Here is an 18,478-nt window from a genome sequence, read left to right on the forward strand (position 1 = left end):
TGTGTGCCGAGCCTTTCAGTGGCAAGCCCAGCAGCCTCTCTTAGGACTCCCAAATGAGTTGGCCGCAGCAAAGGGACGATGGAAATCTCGGGCCAGGCCAGACCTGCCCTTCCTTGGGCTCCACCAGCCTGTGTGAGGCACCCTGGGACCCTCCAGAGCGCCGGGCTTGGGCTCCCACGCTGTTTGCGGACTGCGGGTCGGAGGGGTGCTTCCCCCTGCCCTGGGCCCCAGCCGAGGGACGCGGGGGTCTCCGGCCGGGCACTGCCAGCTAGCAGAGGGGCCGGAAGGAGGAGCTCCTGGCTGACACAGCCGCCTGCAAACAAGGCTGTCAATTATTAACCAAGTGAAGTCAGGCAACAGGAAATTAGAACCCAGTGAGGAAAGAGGAGCCCCAGGCAGGCGGGACGGTCCAGCCGCAGGAGGCTGCCGGACACCAAGCTAGAGGGAGGAGGGGGCACCTGCGGCCTGGGCAGCTGGAGAAGATTCCCCATGGAGCCAGGTAAGAGAGCTCCCCATCGCTGCCCTGGAACTGCCCAGAGAGAAAGAAGGGGCTCCCGGCGCAAGTTCTTGGGGGAACTGCAGAGTACACTGTGGCTTTCACCCCAGGGCTACGCTCACCCCCTGCCCCCCTTGGGGCCTCTCTGGCCCCTATCTCTGGCCCACAGAAATGGACCAGCAGTTGCTGGGCTTCTAGGAGGCCCAGAGAACCAGAGTACTGCTGGGAGGAGGAGGCAGTTTGTGGTCCCTGAGAGACTTGTGGGGAGCTCTTCATCCTCCCACCTTTTATCCCAAACTGGGAGGCTGATTATTTTCCATATATCAACCCCAAGAAGTAACGCTACAGCTGCACAGAGAAGGAAGAGTGTTTAAGGAAGGAAGATCTGGCCAGGGCAGCGTGGGATCTGTAGGAAGTATCAGACCTTCATAGACTTCAAGCTGCAAGAGACCTTAAAGACCAGTGAACCCAATGACCTCGTTTTCCTTGGGGGGGATGGGGGGGGCTGAGGCACAAGCTAATCTGTGTCCGAGGCAGGGGTTCATGGGAGAGAGAAGAGGAGAGGAGAGACCCCCACTGTCTCTCCAGGGAGGCTAGGTTCAGGGGTGTGGGGTAGAGGGAAGATGGGCCAAGGCCATCCCACCTCACTCCCATTCTTACCCCTTACCCCTGGACTAAATTAGTGGTTACTGAGGAAACCTGATTCCTGGTGGGGGAGAGGGGGCCCTTTGGGGTCAGAGATGGGCCAGTGGAGAAAGACAGATGGGGTGGGGCTGGAGGGCTCAGGGGCCTCCACTTACCCAGCCCCTCTGCCGGCATGCCGGGGTCACAGGGCACAGCGGAGTGTGGCAAATGGCCACCGATGGGATCTGTTCCTCCCTCCCCCTCTATCCAGTCCCTGAGCCAGGGCCTATGCCTAGGGGGAAGAGCTGGATGTGGAGAGGGGACGGTCCTGGGTCATCTTCATAGCCTCTTCAGACCCAGCAGAGGACACTGCCCAGAGGAGCCATTTAATAAATGTCCCAGAATGGAAGAAATTGGAAAGGCAAAGACTAGAGAGCCAGGCAGAGAAATGGAGAGAGGCAGAGACAAAGAGAGAAACAGACAGTGAGACAGAGAAAGAGAGATAAAGAGACTGAGAGGCCGAGAGACAAAGAGAGACAGAAAGGGGGAGACAGAAGGAGGGGGAGGGGGAGAGGGAGAGAAAAGGAAAAAGAGAATGGGGGCAAGGGAGGAGCAAAAAAGAGGAAGGAGGGGAAAGAGAACCCTTCCCCTGCTCACTATCCCTGCTCCAGAGGGGCTCACATCTTTCTGTGGAGAAAAGCTGGGCCTCGTCAGGAGCCTTGATCTGGGGAGGAGTGGGGGCTGTGGGGGGAGCACAGATGCTTTTCACCCTCCCATCTGCCCCCCACCAAAGCCTTTAGTTGCCCCACCGTGGGTTCCCTGACAGGAGATGCTAGCTGAGGCTCCTCTCAGAGAGGGGCCTCCCCTGCACCCTGCTTTGTTTGAGGGCCGGCCCCAGCCTGAGCCCTGGAGCCCTATTGGCCCCTGACGTAAGATCAGGTGAGTTGGGGCTCTCTTGGGAGAAACCTGAGGCCCCAGAGGCTCCCAGAAGATATCCCCTATCAGGCTGGGCTTGGAAATTTATTTACTTTCCCTAACCTTATCGGATCTGATCAGGCCTGGTATTTGCCTGGTTGAGGCCGGTGGGGAAGCAGTGGTTTGCGTTAGGATAACTGGGGTTTGGGAGAGAAGGCGGCCCACTTACACGGGAGAGGGAGATACCTGGCTCTGCCTCGTCCAGCCCCATGGTGTGGGAGAGCTGGGAGCAGAGCCGGGCCCCGGCACCCCGGAGCTGAGAGAGCCCTCAAAGGAAGGGCCCATCTGAGGCTGTCAGTCAGTGGATCACCCAGCAAACACATGAATCAATTGTAACATTTAGTAAGGCCTTCCTGTATTATACGCCAGGCCCTGTGAGACCTCGAGGACAGTCAGTACCAGCTTGTCAGTGCCAGGCACCGAGCGGGGCACAGGGGACTCAGAGAAAGGTGAAAGCGAATCCCCCTCTTTAGGGACTCACAGGCTGAGGCCCAGGCGGGTGGCACAACATGGAAACAGCTCTCGTGCCAACAATCCATAGCACATCAAGGGGAGCTCACCGAGGGAAGGGGGCCCGAGCTTTAAGGGACATCAGGGATGAGAGCTGGGGCCTGAAAGAGTCCAGGATGCCCAGGAGGAGATAAGGAGGCATTCCTGGCATGGCAAACAGCCAGAGAAAATGCTGGACATCAGGAGATGAGGATTTTGCTTGAGGAATGGCAAAAAGAGGCCAGTGTTATACCTGATCTTGGAGGTGGTGAGGATGGGGGGGGGGTACCATGTAAGATAACCAGAGAGGTAGGGGCAAGGACAGATTCTAAAGAGCTTTGAATGCCAAACAGGATTTTACAGGTGATGAAAGAGAGCCACTGGAGGGTATAGGGGAGGGGGCATCAGGGGGCTCAGTGCATGGACAGCCAGGCCTGGAGTCCAGAAAACCTGGATTCAAATGTGACCTCAGATACTTCCTGGCTGTGTGACCCAGGGCAAGTCACTTAACCCTCATTGCCTAGCCCTTACTGCTCTTCTGCCTTGGAACCAATACACAGTAATGATTCTAAGAAAGTATGGGCTAAAGGGGGGAAAAGGATGGAAGTGAGGCAGGAAGGGATAGGAGAGAATCGTCAGTCATTTTGAAAGCAAAGCACCTACTATGTGCCTAAGGGATGTGCTAAGTGCTATGGGTACAAAGAGAGATGCAGAACAAGCAAAAAACAAACATGTACAAACAAGTTGTATCTGTATAAAGAAATACATGGCTGGAGCTATGCTTTCACACATTTGCCACTAATGAGTAAGAGTGTGGATTTTGCTGCCAGAAGATCTGTGTTCAAATCCCAGCTCTGTCCTTACTGCCTGTGTGACCCTCGGTGAGTCTTTTCACTTTCTGAGGCTCCATCTGAAGATGAAGACCGCTGGAATCCACTGACATTCTGTATTCTAGGTCTCCTTCCAGTTTGTCACTCTGTTCTTTAATTCTGGGAGTTGGAAAATAGATATCAAAGTGGTAGGAGTGGGGAAAGGAGACAATGGACACTTTAGTCCAGAAACTTCTTGTCCTTTCCTCCCTCCCTCCTTCCCTTCCTCCTTCATTTGTTCCTTCCTTCCTTCTTTCTCCCCCCCACCCCCTTTCCCTCTTAGAATCAATACTGCTCCAAGGCAGAAGAGTGGTCAGGGCTAGGTAGTGAAGGTTAAGGGACTTTCCCAGGGTCACACAGCTGGGAAGTGTCTGAGGCCAGATTTGAACCCAGGACCTCTATCTCTGGACCTGGCTCTCTAGCCACTGAGCCCCCTGCTGCCCTCCTGTCCCCTTCTCTCTAAGTTTTGCCTTATAGAGTTGGAGCCGGGGAGCTTAGGCGCGGGCTGAGTCGGGTGATAAGGTTCTCATGTGCCCGTCATTCCTTTTAAGGTCCAGAAGGCAGAAGTGGCAGCACCATCCCTTCCTCCGAAGCAGCCCCCAGCCGTGAGGTCCCTGATGCAGGGGACCGTGTGGACGCTGCAGCAGAAGCAGCAGAAGCAGGCAGTGCCCCCAGGACCAGTGGGGAGAATGGAGAGACGACGGCAGAACTGCCATCACTGCCCTGCGTGGCCTCCTGGAATGACGACCCATCCTCCTACCTGAGTCCTCCACAGCCCAAGCCTACCGATGAGAGTGGGCAGATGCCCAAATGTGCATCGGGAGGGATCCCCAACATTGGTTTCGTGGGCGAGCCCCCACCCTACACCCCGCCGGACCCCAAGGCTGTCCATATGCTCTACCCACCTTTCCCGTCGGGCTTCTCTGGGCAGATGCCCATTCTGTATCAGCCGGGGCCTTCGCCGCAGCCTCTCTACCCCGCGGCGCCATCAGCCACCCCTCTGTATCCGTCGGGACCGTCTCCATCATCCCTGTACCCACCGGCCCCTTCACCACAGGCGATGTATCCATCCGCAAGCCTGCCTTCTGGAGCCTTCCCTTACTCCATTGTACGTGGCGCGGCGGTATTATCCCTGCCCTCCCCTTCCCGCCCTCGCGCTGCCCCGGACTTGGGTCTAGAGTAGGTCAGTTCTGATATAGGAGGACTAGTTTAAGAGCGATGACTTCCCACAGCTCCGCGCTTGGGGCTGCGGCTATGGAGAACCGTGAACCACTTTTCAGAGTGGGCCGAGAAGCCGAAGGACCGAGCCCCTGACACGCCGCCCTTGGGCCCGGCCTCCCGCCACTGGGCTCAGTGCGTCTTGACTTAGCAGGGGTCCGATCCCCGCCTGTAAAGGCGAGGAAAAGGAGAGCGAGAAAAGACTTAGCCAGGGTCCCAGCCTAGAAGCCTGCTCTTCTGGCTCTGAGGAAAGGGAAGGGAAGGGAAGAAACACTGAAGTAGTGCCTCCAGGCTAGACTTCGAAAACGACAGGATCTCATTTCAGCTGGAAATCCAGGGCTCTTTCCCTGATCCCGTGTTGGATTTAGGGTGGCCACTGTGTGCTGGAGGGGGAAATGGCCTACTGGTTGCCTCAAGACACCTGGGGTTCGGTCCTCCTACCACTCCCAGCTCTGTGACCTGGCAAGCCATTTCACTTCTTGGTCTCAATTTGCCGGTCTTTAAATGGGGAATCGTCATCATTGACCTGCACTGAGATTGGGGCCCGGACAGGCTGACCTGTGGAGGCCTCTCCAGGGGGTACAGAGCAGAGATTCGATGACTTGGTCCTAGTGTCTCCCCTTCTTCACTCTCTGCACTCCTCAGCCTCTATTCTCCCCCCTACAGTATAACAGCCCCATGAACAGTATGTCCGCCGCCGCTATGGACCGGAGGCCCCTGCCTAAGGATTACATGGTAGAATCTGTGTTGGTAACGCTCTTCTGCTGCCTGATTACTGGGGTTATCGCCATTGTCTACTCTCATGAGGTAGGCTGACCACAGCCAGGGCCATGCCAGGCCAGGGCTTCGGGGTCCCGGGGACCTTCCTTCTCCCTTCCTTGCCAAGTTTAAGATGCAGGCTTGCTCTCTCCTGGAAGGAGAAGGATGGAGGGAGGGATGGAGGGAGGGGAAAGGAAGGCTTGGCACTCTGGAAACAACAGTCCTGTTCACCTCCGGCCTTCTTTCTCCCTCTGTGCCCCAGACCCGAGCGGCTCTGAGCCGTGGAGACCTGGCCCAGGCGGAACAGGCGTCCAGGAAAGCCCGCTCCTTGGTGCTCTTCAGTCTGCTTTTTGGGGTCTTCGTGTCTACCAGCTGGGTCATCTATGTCATAGTGGCGCTCTACATTCCCTGAGGGACCTCTTCTGGGACTTCTCCTCCCAACACCCGGGGCAACACCCCACTGCTGCCCGGGACTCCTAATAAAAACGCCCAGCATATCCAGGCTGCTCTCATTTCTGTGGACTCATCGCTCTTCTCCCTCCTGCCCTCCAGGGAGAGTGCGGGGGTCTCCAGTGCTGCTGCTGTTTCCTTCCCACCTGCCTCATCTGTCCCTGTGACTCTGCTACTGGGGATGCCAGCCCTTCGACTGTAACTCATTGTGACCTAGGACCCCCCCCCCAGATGTTGGGGGCTTAGCATGGATCCTCTAAGCTGTGATGGAGCTCCCCACCCAGGACCAACCTCTGCCTTTCTATTGGTCTTCCCAGCACTGAAGATGAAGATGTGAGCGTGTGTGCGTGTGTGCATGAGAGAGATGGATGGAGGGAGGGAAGGAGGTAGGGAGGAGAGAGAGAGACAGAGAGAGAGAGAGAGAGAGAGAGAGAGAGAGACAGAGAGACAGAGAGAGACAGAGAGAGACAGAGAGAGACAGAGAGACAGAGAGACAGAGAGAGAGACAGAGAGAGGAGAGAGAGAGAGAGAGACCCTGGGCTGCTTTTTTCTCCTTTCCAGGCCTGGGGTTGGAGTAGCTAAGGTCCCTTCCAACTTGATTTATATCCTTTGATGCCTCCAGGTTGTCCCTGTGTGGCCCCTTTAGGGCTTATATCAACAAAACCATCTTTTCGACAACCAGAGAGTTAGCCATTCCCTCAAAGACACTTTAAAGTCCAGGAAGCTGTTAGAAAAAGATAATAATTCTTCCCCAGTTCTTGCATCCCTGTCTCCAAGGAGAGCCCAGGGCAGAGCCAATCAGTATTTGTTATTTCCCCAACTGCACTGGAGAGATGAGCTCATCTGTATCCCAGAGCCCCAGCTTCCTCCTCCTCTCCCCCCTTAGCTCCCCAGACTGGCCTGTCTTGCCCCTCTGTCCTTCAGCCTTCCCCAGAGCCCTGGGTTTAACAGTGACTCTCTCAAACCTTTACTTCCTGAAACAAGGTGAGTAAGTTTGGTCAATAAATAAAAATCCTAAGCAAAACACTGTGTATGGGTAATATCCTGGTTGACTTAGCTTGGCTGTCCAACTCTCTCTTTGCTTTGGGCATCATGAGCCAGACTTATCCAGCCAGAGTTGTCCAACAGAGGCTTGTGGGCTGCAAGCAGCCTGGAATGGTCCTCAGTGTGGCCCAAAGTGGATTAGCATGTCATTGGGAAATATTCAATAAATACAAATATAATAAAACGTGGGAGCTGGCACATTTTCAAAACTACGTCGACATGTGGCCTGCAGGGATCCTTCTCAGGGCTCTCCTCACCCTGGCTTAGTGACCCCAATTTCCAACCCTGATGTGTTTCCACTTGAGTTAGACACCGCTTCAGTTAGCGACATTTGTCCAAATGTACTGCCCTCCTGGAGCTAGCAGTCACTTCTGAGCCCCCATTGTCTGACGCGTGACCTCTGTCTGACTTGACTGTTTCCTCAGATGTAAAATGGGGATGATAATAGCACCCCATGTCACAGAGTTCATGTGAAAATTTGGCAAACCTTAAAATGCTCTGTAAGTGCTAACAGCTCTCATTACTCTACAAAAGAAGAGGTCAGCCAAGCAGCTGGTGCTTCCTTTAAGTTTGTAAAGCACTGTACAGTGATCTCATTTGATCCTCTGGACAACCTTGTGACACAGGCACTGTTATTATTCTCATTTTATAGATGAAGAAAGTGAGGCAGCCGTGAAGTGAACTCAGGGCTGCTTGACTCCAGGTTCCTTATTCCGTCCTTCTATCTGCCCCTCCCTCCCCCCTCCGCTCGACTCCCTCAGGGAGCTTATGGTCTAATATGGGAATTCTACCCCTGAGATCTGGGATCTTTTATTTATTATTATAGTTATTTTGATAAGCATTTCAATAGGATAGATTTCCCTTGTATTTTATATGCATTGAAAAATATTCTCCCCAGGGGAACCATAGGCTTCCCTGGACTTACAGAGAGCTCCCGAGCTCTCCACAAAGATCAAGAACCCTGCTCTAGAGGACCGCCAATGATCATCTAGTCTAGAGCCAGTTGTGTCTTACACACATTCTACCACCAGGGGACGACCCCCCCCCCCCCCGCCCTGCATATGTGAGATTTTGTCACCACCTGCTGGTAGTAGAGACACATGACATGGATGCTTTCAAAGCGCAGTGGCCTCTGGGAGCCAGGTCTGGAGAAAGTGAAGATTGGCCTCTGCAATGCTCATTTCTCCTCCCCACTTAATTAACTTCAATCAACACAGCAGCAAATTCTAAAGTATCTAAGCTGTGGCAGGCTCTGTGGGGGAAAGAACAAAGAGCAATTTAATACAAATCAACAATTAATTACCCTTTTATAAACCCCTACCTTCTGTCTTAGCATTGGTTCCAAGGCAGAAGAGTGGTAAGGGCTAGGCAATGGAGGTTAAGTGACTTGTCCAGGGTCACACAGCTGGGTGGTCTGAAGTGACATTTGAACCAAGGACCTTCCGACTCCAGGCTTGGTTCTTTATACACCATGCTACTCCATGCTGCCTTTATTCAATGTGATACAATAGAAGGAAGGCTAATCTTGTGCTCAGGAGACCTGACTGGTGATTTTTTAAAATTTTTTTCAATTGAAAATTTTAATTTACTTAATTTAGAATATTTTTTCCCATGGTCACATGATTCATGTTCTTTTCCTCCCCCCTCCCACCCCCTCCTGTGCTATTTGTGCAATTCCACTGGGTTTTACATTTTGCCATTGATCAAGACCTATTTCCATATTACTGATATTTGCACTAGGGTGATCCCTTAGAGTCTACATCCCCAGTCATATCCCCATTGAAGCATGTGATCAAGCAGTTGTTTTTCTTCTGCGTTTCTACTCCCACAGTTCTTCTGGATGTGGACAGAGTTCTTTTTTCATAAGTGCCACAGAATTCTGACTGGTGATTATTATGACTATTATTAACAGCTTTTAAGGGGAAGCTGGGTGGCTCAGTGGATTGAGAGCCAGGCCTAGAGACGGGAGGTCCTGGGTTCAAATTTGACCTCAGATGCTTCCTTGATGTGTGACCCTGGGCAAGTCACTCAACCCCCACTGTCCAGCCCTTATCACTTCTCTGCTTTGGAACCAATACACAGTATTGATTCTAAGGTGGAAGGTGGTAAGGGTTTAAACAAACAAAAAAAGATTAAAAATTAGCACAAAGATGAAATCCACATAGTTCCCACCTTTAAGTAATTTATAGATCAGCTAAGGATAGGAACTGGACAGGTGATTTCAGTTGTTTAGAGAACTCCCAGATGAGGGAACTACCCTAGCCAAGTCACTTATCCTTCCTAAACCTCAGTTTCCTCATCTGAAAATAAGGGAGTTACACAGGGTATAGCAGCTCATGTCTAATCTCTCAGTGGGAAGACTGAGGTTGGTGGATTCCTTAATATATAAAATCCTTACCTTCTGCCTTAGAATCAATGCTAAAAATTAGTTCCAAGGCAAAAGAATAAGGACTAGGCAGCAGGGGTTAAGTGACTTGCCCAGGGTCACACATATTAAGTAGGTGTGTAAGTAATTGAGGACAAATTTGAACCCAGGACCTCCCCTCTCTATCCACTGGCTCTCTATCCACTCCAAGCTCAGATAGTCTAAACTGATTTAAGTCCCGGCCATTTTCCTGTTGACACCAACAACTTCCTTAGGGAACTCCCAGCTTCCTAGGCTATGGCCTGGGTATGGGTGGTCTTCCTTTACTTCCCCAAATCAGCTCCTCCATAAATGCATTCCCCCTGCATACACTGCAGTGCCACGTGTATTATCTCACCTGATCCTTAAAATAATCCCGAAGCTCAGAGAAATGAAGCGCTCCCCCCCTCCCCCCATGGGAGCTTAACGAGGATAGGTCGGAGGTCCGGTCCCGAGCCTGGGAGATCCACAAGAGGTCCGGGAGAGTTCTAGAGGGATGCTCCTGGCCCTGCCCTCAAGGAACTGACAGTCTAGTGGCGAGGGGGAGGGGACGGCCAGAACCCAGACTTCTACCCCATTCTGTGGCGTTTCTTCTGGAGATAGCCCGGCTCTAGGCCAGAGACAATGGAAGGAAAGCCTGCCGGTAGGGCTCTGGGCCAGGGGCACGATGGGACTCTATCCCGCGCCATTTCCCAGAGGGCAGGAACAGAGAGTTGGATGGTGCGGGCGCTCAACGTGCTGTCCTTGGTGAAAGGCAAGAGATCGGCGCTCGCTCATCCCCCCTTCACTTCTCGCGTTGTCTCTAACTCCATCCTATGGCCTGCGGGAAGCTAGGGAGGATCCCCGGCGCGACGCCACGGTGGGGGTCTCGGCCGGGGGGAGGAGCGTGAATCGGGGGCCGGCGCCTCCCTGGTGCGTGGCCCCTAGCGCCCGCGGAGAAGAGAGGAAATCGGGTAGAGATGCTGGGAAAGCCCCGCTTTGGCCCCGAGGCTCAGAAGGGAAAGGTAGAGGAGCGGACTAACAATTGGGACTTGGGAAGACAGTGACTCTACCCAGTACAGTATAGTACGTTTCCGGGATATACTATACTAATGCCCAGCTGGCACATAGTGCTTGAGACATGTGTCCCAGCCGCAGCTGGAGAGCCAGGCCTAGAGACGGGAGGTCCTGGGTTCAAATTTGATATCAGACACTTCCCAGCTGGGTGACCCTGGGCAAGTCACTTGACCCCCATTGCCTAGCTCTTACTGCTCTTCTGCCTTCGAACTGACACAGAGTATTAATTCTAAGCCAGAAGACGAGGGCTTAAAAAAAATCAGCTCAAATCAAGGGTGACTAGGTAGCACAGTGAATAAAGCACTGGGTCTAGAGATGGGAGGTCCTGGGTTCACATCTGGCTTCTTCCTAGCTGTGTGAGCCTGGGCAAATCACTTAACCCCCATTGCCTAGCCCTTGCTGCTCTTCTGCCTTGGAACCAATACATAGGATTGATTCTTAGATGGAAGGTAAGGGTTTAAAAAATATAAAAATAAAATGCTCCTCTCCTGGAGCATGAGGTAGAACTTGGATCTGTTCCAGCATTCACAAAAGGAAGAGGTCTCTAGGGTCCCCTGCCTCCCCTCCCCCTGATCTAGCATTCTGGCTGTGCAATATGGGGCCTGGATGGGGGGACCAAGAGGCCAGCCTGATTACCCCCAAACTCCAAACTTTTTTTTGATCCCTCACACTAATCAAATAATCTGCCCCAGTGGTGAGGGGGTGGTAGATTTCCCAAAGGCATCAGTAGGCACCAAATGGATGGGGGGTGGGGAAGGTGGGGGAGAAGAAGAGTGCAGACTTTGGAAGCAGGGGATGCCCGACAGACTGCCTTGGAGAGGAGGAGGTTGGGGGGGGGGGGCTCTGGTCTACAGGAGGAAATCCCAGCTCTTTGGCCTGTTTTGACCTTTATCTCCAATCTCTCTCCAATCCATTTCCCAGCTCTCAATGGGGCCAGGTGCATTTTGATGCTGCCCCCTTCATTGTCTCACCTCCTCAGAGAAGGAGCATGATGGTACAGGCCATGGTCAACTCCCCCTTTGGAACTCTGGAGGTGGGACAACACTCCGTGGTGTATAGGAAATATATAATTGAAAATCTGCTACCCTAAAAAACAACTACTTGTCCTGGGAGCCCACCAAATTTCGTACTTCCTGTAGACAGGGAATCTTAGGAGGGGACATGGAGGGTCCTGTCTCTTTACTTCCTGTTCCGAGCTTGGTGGTGGTAAGGCAGGCATTTGAACTGGCTGATCAGCCATGGGCACGTGGTCTTTATTTTGTATCCTCTGTTCCTTGGCTTCTAATGATCATTAATAAATCTCCCTTAAATATAACATTTTAATATTTGAGATTTAATTTTAATTTTTACAGGAGCTGGATGTGGCATCCTGGATTCAAATCACGCCATAGATATTCATAGCTGTATAGCCTTAGGAGAGTCACTTATCCTCTCTGGGTTTGTTTTCTCATCTGTAAATTGGGAAAAGGGAATTGTTTCTGCCAAGGCAGGCCAGCTCCTTCTCAGCAGGGTCTTGTCTTTGGGATTGTTCACAGCCCTAAGAATAATTTGCTCAGTCACAGTCAGAGGCAGAACCTGAACTCAGGGCTTCCTTACTCTATCCAATAGATCATGGGATTGCCAGGTTAGCTGCTAGAATCACCCCACCAATATTCCTCTTGATGGAACAATAAACCCTCCAATGCATTTATATCCCCCAAACCTCTGGTGATGGCTTCCAGGTTTCTCCCTACCATGTTAGCCAGTGGCTAGTGCTTCATTCCTGAGGGGATGGCCAGGTCTCCACTCCCCCCCCCCCAAATCGATAGAAGCCCCTTGTGTTCTGCAGCTCCTTGGGAATGCCAGGACAGCTGCTCTGTGCTTCTTCCCAGGACAATCTGCCTGCCTCCATGAACAGACCCGTATAGGAACAACTTTTAAGGTTTTTCAGGTTAATATTTTTGTTATTGTTCAGTTGCATATGGCTCCTTGTGACCTCCCACAGAGTTTCCTCGGCAAAGACACCAGAGTGTATTGCCATTTCCTTCTCTGGCAAATGAGGTCAAACAGGTTAAGTGACTTGCCCAGGGTCACACAGCTGTTGTCTGACTCCAGGTGCAGCACTATCTGAGCCACCTGGATGCTTCCACCCACACATTTAGCCAAGACGTTAGGTCTTCCTCCCATGACAGAAGGTGAAATAGGGGACAGAGATGGGAAGTGTTCTAGTTTACTTTTGGAGGGGAAGCCCCAATTGATGACTTCTGAGTGGTTTTTACAGGGCATTCTCAGGCTCAGAATCCCTCCCACAATGCCCCGTCTGCTTGAGGGACACCCCCCCAGGGCCGTTCTCACCCGCCTCACAAAGGCCCAGAAACAGAGGCTCTTCACTTCTTCACTTTCAGCACGGAGTCATCCCCCCAGAGAGGAGAGCCACAGAACACAGGAGGCGGGCCCAGCCCGAGGGTGTGTTTGATTGTCACTTTAATCTCGCACACACGGCTGCATGCACTGATGCACTGTAAACATGATCGTTAGGCTGGGGGCTTTCATCTGTATTTATTTTTCTTTAATATAAAAGTTACACATTTGAAATGTCTGCAGGGAGATGTCGCTATTGGGATGGGTTAGTAGGGGTTATATAGTACAATGTAACACGGGGGAGGGGGGCAGGGGGTGAAGAAGGGAGGCTCTAAAGGGGCTTCCGGCTCAAACATGGGCTCCCCGTTGGCCCTGGGCCACCCCTGCCTGGCACTCGTAGGTGGCAGAGGAGACCCCCCCTTTCTGTATGGAAAGGCAATGAACCCTGAGCCTTTCTGTCCTAGTAGGTAGCACTCCCCTCCGGAAGAAATGAGAGATGGAAGGCGATCCCAGGTCTGTGGCCCTGAGCTAGAGAATGGTAGAGGCTGGAAGGGGGACTCTGACGGTGAGGTATAGGGAAGGCCCAAATCTTCACCAATAAATTAAAAATACTGCACCTCACTCTGAATTCATGCAATGGGCCACGGGTCAGGGACACCTAGAGCGGATCCCTTTCCACCTCTGACAGCTCAGATGAGCCATCTTGGGCTCGCCAAGGCACTCGGCTCAGACCACAAATAGCAAAGACAAGGAGGTGGTGGGAGGACAGGGTGCTACCTGCTTGACTCGTCACCCTGCAGCGACTGTATCCTGGGCAGTCTCAGCCAGTTCATTTGGAGACACGAGCAAAGACATTTCCCTCTTTCTCCTCCTCCTCCGCCCCCTACAGTGCTCCAAGAAAACAATCTGGGCCAGGACGGGGGCAGGGCCTCCCTGCCCACTCAGAGGGAGGCCCAGATGAATGGTTCCATCCAGACTGGGAGGGCGAGGAGAGGGGAAGCCCTCACTCAGTGCTGGGGAAGTAAGACCAGCAACAAGAATGAGTTGTAGCTGGGGTTGACTGGGGTGGGGCGGGGCGGTATTTGGGGTTTTATTTTTGAAGAAGAAACCCCAGAACAACATGCCAGGGCCAGCCAGCACAGAGACTGATGGCTAGAGCCCTTCCTGAACCCCAGGGGTCACCTTACACTCCAGGACCCAAAGGTGGGACCTCCCCTTCCCCACTAAGCACCTATTTGTTTCACAAGCACCCATGAGCACTTGAGCATGTGTGCACACACATGCAGGCACACTCCAACATTCCATGGGCAACCCTTCCCCCCCAAAGCCAAGGGTCCAGAGGCAGGTATGGGAATGAAGCTGGAAAAAGGTTGAAATGAAAGGACGACTTAGAAAAAGAAAACAGAACAAAAAGAAACAACTCACACAAACAATACTGTTAATGAGCCATCTAAACTAGAATGCACGCTTTAAATAATAAAGTGACTCTTTCAGAACCACAGCCCTTGGCTGCTGGCCAGCCCTTGACCTGCCCAACTTTTCACAGATTCCTTTTTTCTCTTCTCTCTATTTACAGGAAAAAAAAAAAGACTTCTTGACAAAAGATGCCAAAAGGCCCATGTGGACGGCAAAATGAAGCGTCCGGGTTGTCTCTAAACAAAACAAAATTCCCACATCTGTTTAAATAATCAACAGATGTTAATTTTTAAGAATTTGTTCCATTCATGTTAAAACTGGGGCTGCAAGCAGCAAAGGCCCCAGACAACTGCTAGACCATGTCCCATCAGGGAGGGGGAACATTACATGAAGCTACTGCTGAAAGATTTTACTCCCTTCACGGTGAAGCCCTTGGTTCTGTCTCACCAAAAGGGTTTCCATCACCTCTACTGGCCCCTCCACCCCCACAGGGAGTCTAACATTCTCCTAAAATAAGTCTGCATATTCCCTTCCTCAAGGTCTTTGCTGGATTGTCAAATTATGCAGCCAACTGTGTCTTCCATAAGCAGCATGGAAGGAGTATTAATGTGGATTCAAAGAAAAACCACAAAGATGATGAGAAGCCTGATGTGTGAGATGGCCAGTTTGGGACCCTGCGTCCTGCAGCCATGGCTCTTTCCAAAGCCATGCCTTCTTCCTCTCTATTATATAGGGAAGGGGCTCACCTAAAGTGAGTCTTGTTGAGAAATAGAATTCTTCCTAAAGAAAGACAAAAAGTTGATTCAATATATGACGTAATCCTGGCAGAAAGGCTTTGTTGGGACCAGACCAAGTGGAGTCACCCCAAGAGGCCTTGGAGTATTCCAGAAAAAGGAAATGGTAAGAGAAGTGGAGAGAGGATGGAAGGTGAAGTTTAAGGCACGCACTAAACAGATGAGGGAACAGAAGTCGGGATCAGCGGGGCTTATGGTTCTCCAGAGATGGAAGGATACCAAGCTGGCTGGCAGCAAATCAGGGAAGAGAGAAACAGAATATGAGAAACATCCTTCATACCTATTCCTCCTTCTCCAATCAGATTCTGCGAGCCAAGACAATCTTCCCTCATTCCAGAAAATGAGCCTCCAAGAACTGAAGTTGATCCAGAATTTCTTTCTCTAATGGTAAAGCCCTGCCTTACTCCAAGCCCCTCTCCTTGACTCTGCGCATGGCTTTTAAAGGAAGCGCCATAAGAATCAGTAAGTGAAGAGGCGCCTCTGAGGTGTGGGACGGTGATACAGTATTAAGGGGGTGTTGGGGGAGTGAGTGGAGTTTCCCTTTCTGTCCATCTGACCAAATAACCCCTTCCCCTGCATCTGACCAAGTCTACCTCTCCAAGGCCTCGTTGTTTAGATCAGAACTTCTTGGACTTTCCCATCCTGGCATCCCTTTTCTCACAGATATTTGCTCCTGCACCTGAAGGGGGTGGCAACGGATGGGAACTAAAAAGTAGGATTTATAATCCAACAGCACTCCATGCCTCAGGAAGCCGGGCCTGGTATTGTCACTAGGAAGTCCAGGGTCCAGGGAATCCCAGACCACAGCAGCCTTTTGGAGGTGCAGGACCATGTACAGGGACAAGAGAGAGGTGTCTGACACCCTCCGCTTTTAAAGAGCCAAGTATGGGAACGGGAAAGAGATGATACCTTGGCACACATACCACAGTTCTTGGCTAGATGGCAGCCCCTCTGCAGGCCTAGGGAGACTGTGACTACTTGGGAAAGTCTCTCTTTAATTCTCTCCTCAGCCTGTGCACACATTCCAAAGACAATCCCCACAGAAACCAGACCCTTCCTAACCACCAAAGGTGTGGAGGCTGCTTTGCCCCTACTGTCCTTTCTGGAAAGCCAAAGAAACGCAAGGTGGGGAGGGGCACCCCTCCCTCATTCTGCTGCCTGAGCTTGGGACGACCATTGCCACAGAGTAAAAACAGGACTTGAAAACAATCCGTCGTTCATCCAAAAAGGAACATACCAGGTCACAAAGCAGGCACAAAGACTGTACGAGATCTGCTTGGAGTTCCTTCCCTATAGGTATGGAGTGAAGTTCTGACTGCATCTGGGGGAAATGGAAGTGGACGTGGAGAATTCCCTGCACTGGCTGGCAGGGCTGGCCCTGGGGCTCTGGGGCTGCTGTCCAACTGGGCAGGAGGCCCAAGCACAAGCTATTTGGCTCTGAGAATCGGGCATTCGCAGACCTGGGGGTTAGGGGTGTCGGTGGGGTGGAGAATCCTCTTTTGCCGCTGGGGTGAGTTGTCCAGTAACAGGCTCAAATGTCTATTCCAGTCTTATAGCTGCCTTCTGTGTGTCTCTTGAGCGATTATCTCGCTCGCTGCTCCTCCTCCTAGGTTTTCTCTTCCCGGTCTGTTTTTCGCCTCGTTATATTCCGGGGTTTGATTTTGAGAGAGAGTTCCCATAGGGCCTCCTCGGCCAGGTGGTCACTGAAATCGTTGAAGAAGTTCACGATGTCCTCATTTCTTCGGATCTCATAATGTCTGCAAAAGCAGAGACAAAAGTGGGATGGGGGAGGCAGAAATCTGGCAAGCCCAGTAACCTAGAAGACTGTCTCCAAACCAGTGTCAGGGCAACTATAAAAGGGTGTCTTGTCCTACGTGGGAGGCTGGAGGAGGTGACTTCTTCCTTTTTTTTTAACATTATTTTATTTGGTCATTTCCAAACATTATTCATTGGAAACAAAGATCATTTTCTTTTCTTCCCTCCCCCCCTCCCACCACCTCTCCCATAGCCGACATGTGATTTCACTGGGTATCACATGTGTTCCTGATTCGAACCCATTTCCACATTGTTGGTATCTGCATTAGAGTGTTCATTTAGAGTCTTGGAGGAGGTGACTTCTAAGAGTTTTTCTCTTTCTGATCTTGCTCCCTGAATGGCCCTAGCATAAGGCTTCTAAGAGGGTTAGGAAACCTTCGCTTCAAAGTCTACTTGTTTCTGTGAAGTGGAAGGAGCAAGGTGTCAGGGGGCAAGAAGGTTCTATTTTTTGACTCCAGTACTTACTCTATGTCATGCAGTTAAGTCATTTAATTTCCAGAGTTACTCAACACCTACGATGATGATAACGAATCACATTTAGAGGAACATGTAAAGATTTTAAAAGTGCTTTTCTTATGACAACTTTGGGAGGTAGGAAGAGGAAGTTTTATTACTTCTGTTTTCAAGATGAGGAAGCAATGGCTCCAGAGAGTTTATGAGTCAAGAATTTCATCTCTCGATGAAAGACAGAGCAAATTGTATCCTGGATCTAACTGTCACTCACAAGGAGAAACTGGTTACTAAAGGGAAAATGATGGGGACCTTAGGAGGAAGGGATGATTTTCCCTTATAATTTCTGATAAAGGACAGGTAAAATGGGAATTATACATGCACTTTGCATTCTGAGAGGGCAGATTTCAAAGAGTTCAGAGAACAGCTACCTAACTGCTGATAAACTAAAATTTTGCAAGGGAAATTAGCTCAGGATGAGATGGGAAATTTAAGAATGAAGATCTGAAGCTACAATGAAAAATAGTTTCAGTGAGAAAGAAAACAGGAAGTTTTCTAAAGAGACAATTGTGGATGCACAGGGAGCTCACCAACCAAGCCAGATCTGAAAAACTTGTTCTATGGTCTTGTAAGAGTAATGACAAGAGTGCTAAAGGGTAGAATGAGCTAAGCTCAGGAAAGATAGCTATGTCTAACAAATCATAACAAAAGCTACATTGAGGAAAAGAGAAAGAACAAAGAAAGGGGTAGAATTACTGCATAGCTGGGGGGGGAGGGGGGAGGTGGCAGCATGGGATGATGGAGAGAAGGAAGAACTTGGTCAACTTCTATTCTATTTTCTCTACCAAGGAAAATAACCTTTGGACTGAAAAGGGCAGAACCAAAAATGGCCAATAGGGAGTTGGTACCCAAGATAAGTTAAGGGGATAATAAAAGGAGCACTTTCATGTTTTTCATGAATTCAGATCACTTGGCTCTTATGAGTTGTACCCTTGGCTACAGGACAGATTGGAAGACGTGATTCCACTTCAAAGCGGTCAACGTCAGAAAGGGAAAGCTAGGTGGCTCAGTGATGGCCCACAGTTACACAGCTAGAAAGTGTCTGGGACCAGATTTGAACCCAAGACCTCCTGGCTCTAGGCCTGGTTCCCAATCCACTGGGACATCTAGGTGCCCCCTCAGGGATAATATTCTAACAATGAACTGTCCCAAAGTGGAACATGCTGCCTACTGAGGTAGTTGGGGATTCCTCCTCAGTGAAAGTCTTCAAGCAAAGGTT

General features: G+C 51.1%; 2 protein-coding genes and 1 long non-coding RNA gene across 20 annotated transcripts in view; 1 reads left to right on the forward strand and 2 right to left on the reverse strand.

The window, feature by feature from the left end:
• The first annotated feature begins 359 nt into the window (after positions 1-359).
• Positions 360-5,927, forward strand: PRRT1B (proline rich transmembrane protein 1B). The gene is made up of 4 exons (XM_007475177.2): positions 360-499; positions 4,005-4,561; positions 5,338-5,478; positions 5,693-5,927. Exons 1-4 carry the CDS (start codon positions 490-492, stop codon positions 5,840-5,842), a joined length of 858 nt encoding a protein of 285 aa, XP_007475239.1. The 5' UTR covers positions 360-489; the 3' UTR covers positions 5,843-5,927.
• LOC103099369 (uncharacterized) lies at positions 3,319-4,497 on the reverse strand. The gene is made up of 2 exons (XR_001626731.2): positions 4,359-4,497; positions 3,319-3,573 (listed from the first exon to the last, which is right to left on the reverse strand). It is a non-coding gene; the product is annotated as an uncharacterized LOC103099369 (long non-coding RNA).
• A 6,903-nt stretch (positions 5,928-12,830) lies between the features above and the next one.
• RAPGEF1 (Rap guanine nucleotide exchange factor 1) overlaps positions 12,831-18,478 on the reverse strand; it is a 190,480-nt gene continuing 184,832 nt past the window's right edge. For all 18 annotated transcript variants that reach the window (XM_056812613.1, XM_056812604.1, XM_056812603.1 and 15 more), the window contains one exon: positions 12,831-16,691. In XM_056812613.1, the coding sequence (XP_056668591.1) occupies positions 16,541-16,691 (151 nt within the window). In that variant the 3' untranslated portion in view covers positions 12,831-16,540. The remainder of the gene's footprint in view (positions 16,692-18,478) is intronic.

This window comes from Monodelphis domestica, chromosome 1 (assembly GCF_027887165.1).
Source record: "Monodelphis domestica isolate mMonDom1 chromosome 1, mMonDom1.pri, whole genome shotgun sequence".
Lineage (NCBI taxonomy): Eukaryota > Metazoa > Chordata > Mammalia > Didelphimorphia > Didelphidae > Monodelphis > Monodelphis domestica.

Excerpts from the sequence above, each read along its gene's own strand:
- PRRT1B (XM_007475177.2), top strand. Across the intron at positions 4,562-5,337 it reads GAGCCTTCCCTTACTCCATT|TATAACAGCCCCATGAACAG; the intron begins GTACGTGGCGCG and ends TCCCCCCTACAG. Across the intron at positions 5,479-5,692 it reads CCATTGTCTACTCTCATGAG|ACCCGAGCGGCTCTGAGCCG; the intron begins GTAGGCTGACCA and ends TCTGTGCCCCAG.